General features: G+C 41.4%; 1 protein-coding gene across 1 annotated transcript in view; it reads right to left on the reverse strand.

The window, feature by feature from the left end:
• The window catches only part of LOTGIDRAFT_176276 (hypothetical protein), a gene marked incomplete at both ends in the record, with an annotated part of 8020 nt that extends 3732 nt beyond the window's left edge, over positions 1-4288 (reverse strand). The window contains 6 exons of the mRNA XM_009068137.1: positions 557-739; positions 1146-1328; positions 1729-1911; positions 2318-2500; positions 2907-3089; positions 4084-4288. Of these exons, the coding sequence (XP_009066385.1) occupies positions 557-739; positions 1146-1328; positions 1729-1911; positions 2318-2500; positions 2907-3089; positions 4084-4288 (1120 nt within the window). The remainder of the gene's footprint in view (positions 1-556; positions 740-1145; positions 1329-1728; positions 1912-2317; positions 2501-2906; positions 3090-4083) is intronic.
• Positions 4289-4327: the final 39 nt, after the last annotated feature.

The following is a 4327-nucleotide window of genomic DNA, read 5'->3' on the forward strand; positions in this document are numbered from 1 at the left end:
CCCTGTATCAAGACACGCAATCTTGGCCTTGCCAGCTGTTACAGTATATCCTGTATTACAAGTATAGTCTGCTTCTTGTGTGTATGTGGTACCACTTGATGCAATTCCTGTGGATGCGGTACCCGTTGGAGGACTTCCACAATCTTTAGCTAAAGAAGGAGAAGATTCAAACATGTTAAAGATAGCTTGCTAAACAAAGTAATATACGCCCACTGACAGCCTTGATTTCAAATCAACTGGCAGTACAGTAACAACCATTATGAAATATTCAACCTTCAACCAATTCAATTCAATTTTTCGAAACTTCTCAGGAAATCAATTTGAGACGCTCCACGAAAGACTTGCGACTTTAGCGTCTGCCCAGAGTTACTGCGTTCAGAATTCAGCCTCGACAGTTATCCCCCCCCATGGGGCCAGGTTGCCCCTTTTTTGTAGCCCTAATTTCTGGATTCCTCCCATTCGAACAGTTAACCGCTTTTCCCTCGTCAGTTCTTCAGACCTGCTCGAATAATTTGAAGCATTACAAAAGCAAATAAGTAAATATCGAAATACTTACGTTCACAAACAAGTATATTATCTACATCCCACTTCCCTGTATCAAGACACGCAATCTTGGCCTTGCCAGCTACTACAGTATATCCTGTATTACAAGTATAGTCTGCTTCTTGTGTGTATGTGGTACCACTTGATGCAATTCCTGTGGATGCGGTACCCGTTGGAGGACTTCCACAATCTTTAGCTAAAGAAGGAGAAGATTCAAACATGTTAAAGATAGCTTGCTAAACAAAGTAATATACGCCCACTGACAGCCTTGATTTCAAATCAATTGGCAGTACAGTAACAACCATTATGAAATATTCATGCTTAAACCAATTCAATTCAAGTTTTTCGAAACTTCTCAGGAAATCAATTTGGTAAGTTCCACTAGAGACTTGCGACTTTGGCGTCTCCCCAGAGTTGCTGCGGTGAGAATTCAGCCTCGACAGTTATCCCCCCATGGGACCAGGTTGCCCCTTTTTTGTAGCCCTAATTTCTGGATTCCTCCCATTCGAACAGTTACACGCTTTTCCCGTATCAGTTCTTCAGACCTGCTCGAATAATTTGAAGCATTACAAAAGCAAACAAGTAAATATCGAAATACTTACGTTCACAAACAAGTATATTATCTACATCCCACGTTCCTGTATCAAGACACTCAATCTTGGCCTTGCCAGCTACTGCAGTATATCCTGTATTACAAGTATAGTCTGCTTCTTGTGTGTATGTGGTACCACTTGATGCAGTTCCTGTGGATGCGGTACCCGTTGGAGGACTACCACAATCTTTAGCTAAAGAAGGAGAAGATTCAAACATGTTAAAGATAGCTTGCTAAACAAAGTAATATACGCCCACTGACAGCCTTGATTTCAAATCAATTGGCAGTACAGTAACAACCATTATGAAATATTCAACTTTCAACCATTTCAATTCAATTTTTTCAGCAAAACCATTTCGGACACTCCACGAGAGACTGCGACTGTAGCGTCTCTACAAAGTTGCTGCGTTTAGAATTCAGCCTCGATAGTTATTCCCCCCCCCTCCCACCACCACATGGAGTCAGTCTGTCCCCTTTTTGTACCCTCATTCCCATTCGAACAGTTCAACGCCTTTCCCCGTGTCAGTTCTTCAGATTTGCTCGAATAATTTGAAGCATTACAAAAGCAAACAAGTAAATATCGAAATACTTACGTTCACAAACAAGTATATTATCTATATCCCACGTCCCTGTATCAAGACACGCAATCTTGGCCTTGCCAGCTGTTACAGTATATCCTGTATTACAAGTATAGTCTGCTTCTTGTGTGTATGTGGTACCACTTGATGCAGTTCCTGTGGATGCGGTACCCGTTGGAGGACTACCACAATTTATAGCTAAAGAAGGAGAAGATTTAAACATGTTAAAGATAGCTTGCTAAACAAAGTAATATACGCCCACTGACAGCCTTGATTTCAAATCAATTGGCAGTACAGTAACAACCATTATGAAATATTCAACCTTCAACCGATTCAATTCAATTTTTCGAAACTTTTCAGGAAATCAATTTGAGACGCTCCACGAGAGACTTGCGACTTTGGCGTCTCCCCAGAGTTACTGCGTTCAGAATTCAGCCTCGACAGTTATCCCCCCCATGGGGCCAGGTTGCCCCTTTTTTGTAGCCCTAATTTTTGGATTCCTCCCATTCGAACAGTTACACGCTTTTCCCGTATCAGTTCTTCAGACCTGCTCGAATAATTTGAAGCATTACAAAAGCAAACAAGTAAATATCGAAATACTTACGTTCACAAACAAGTATATTATCTACATCCCACGTCCCTGTATCAAGACACTCAATCTTGGCCTTGCCAGCTGTTACAGTATATCCTGTATTACAAGTATAGTCTGCTTCTTGTGTGTATGTGGTACCACTTGATGCAGTTCCTGTGGATGCGGTACCCGTTGGAGGACTTCCACAATCTTTAGCTAAAGAAGGAGAAGATTTAAACATGTTAATGATAGCTTGCTAAACAAAGTAATATACGCCCACTGACAGCCTTGATTTCAAATCAATTGGCAGTACAGTAACAACCATTATGAAATATTCAACCTTCAACCAATTCAATTCAATTTTTTCGCAACTTCTCAGGAAATCAATTTGGGAAGTTCCACGAGAGACTTGCGACTTGGACGTCTCCCCAGAGTTACTGCGTTCAGAATTCAGCCTCGACAGTTATCCCCCCATGGGGCCAGGTTGCCCCTTTTTTGTAGCCCTAATTTCTGGATTCCTCCCATTCGAACAGTTACACGCTTTTCCCGTATCAGTTCTTCAGACCTGCTCGAATAATTTGAAGCATTACAAAAGCAAACAAGTAAATATCGAAATACTTACGTTCACAAACAAGTATATTATCTACATCCCACGTCCCTGTATCAAGACACTCAATCTTGGCCTTGCCAGCTGTTACAGTATATCCTGTATTACAAGTATAGTCTGCTTCTTGTGTGTATGTGGTACCACTTGATGCAATTCCTGTGGATGCGGTACCCGTTGGAGGACTTCCACAATCTTTAGCTAAAGGAGAAGATTCAAACATGTTAAAGATAGCTTGCTAAACAAAGTAATATGCGCCCACTGACAGCCTTGATTTCAAATCAATTGGCAGTACAGTAACAACCATTATGAAATATTCAACCTTCAACCAATTCAATTCAATTTTTTCGCAACTTCTCAGGAAATCAATCTGGGAAGTTCCACGAGAGACTTGCGACTTTGGCGTCTCCCCAGAGTTGCTGCGTTGAGAATTCAGCCTCGACAGTTATCCCCCCATGGGGCCAGGTTGCCCCTTTTTTGTAGCCCTAATTTCTGGATTCCTCCCATTCGAACAGTTACACGCTTTTCCCGTATCAGTTCTTCAGACCTGCTCGAATAATTTGAAGCATTACAAAAGCAAACAAGTAAATATCGAAATACTTACGTTCACAAACAAGTATATTATCTATATCCCACGTCCCTGTATCAAGACACGCAATCTTGGCCTTGCCAGCTGTCTGCAGTATATCCTGTATTACAAGTATAGTCTGCTTCTTGTGTGTATGTGGTACCACTTGATGCAATTCCTGTGGATGCGGTACCCGTTGGAGGACTTCCACAATCTTTAGCTAAAGAAGGAGAAGATTTGAACATGTTAAAGATAGCTTGCTAAACAAAGTAATATGCGCCCACTGACAGCCTTGATTTGAAATCAATTGGCAGTACAGTAACAACCATTATGAAATATTCAACCTTCAACCAGTTCAATTCAATTTTTTCGCAACTTCTCAGGAAATCAATTTGGGAAGTTCCACGAGAGACTTGCCACTTTAGCGTCTCCCCAGAGTTACTGCGTTCGGAATTCAGCCTCGACAGTTACCCCCCTCATAGGGCCAGATTGCCCCTATTTTGTAGCCCTAATTTCTGGATTCCTCCCATTTGAACAGTTACACGCTTTTCTCTTGTCAGTTCTTCAGACCTGCTGGAATAATTTGAAGCATTACAAAAGCAAACACGTAAATATCGAAATACTTACGTTCACAAACAAGTATATTATCTACATCCCACGTCCCTGTATCAAGACACTCAATCTTGGCCTTGCCAGCTACTACAGTATATCCTGTATTACAAGTATAGTCTGCTTCTTGTGTGTATGTGGTACCACTTGATGCAATTCCTGTGGATGCGGTACCCGTTGGAGGACTTCCACAATCTTTAGCTAAAGGAGAAGATTCAAACATGTTAAAGATAGCTTGCTAAACAAAGTAATATACGCCCAC

The sequence above is a fragment of the Lottia gigantea genome (assembly GCF_000327385.1).
Source record: "Lottia gigantea unplaced genomic scaffold LOTGIsca_894, whole genome shotgun sequence".
In the NCBI taxonomy this organism is placed as follows: domain Eukaryota; kingdom Metazoa; phylum Mollusca; class Gastropoda; family Lottiidae; genus Lottia; species Lottia gigantea.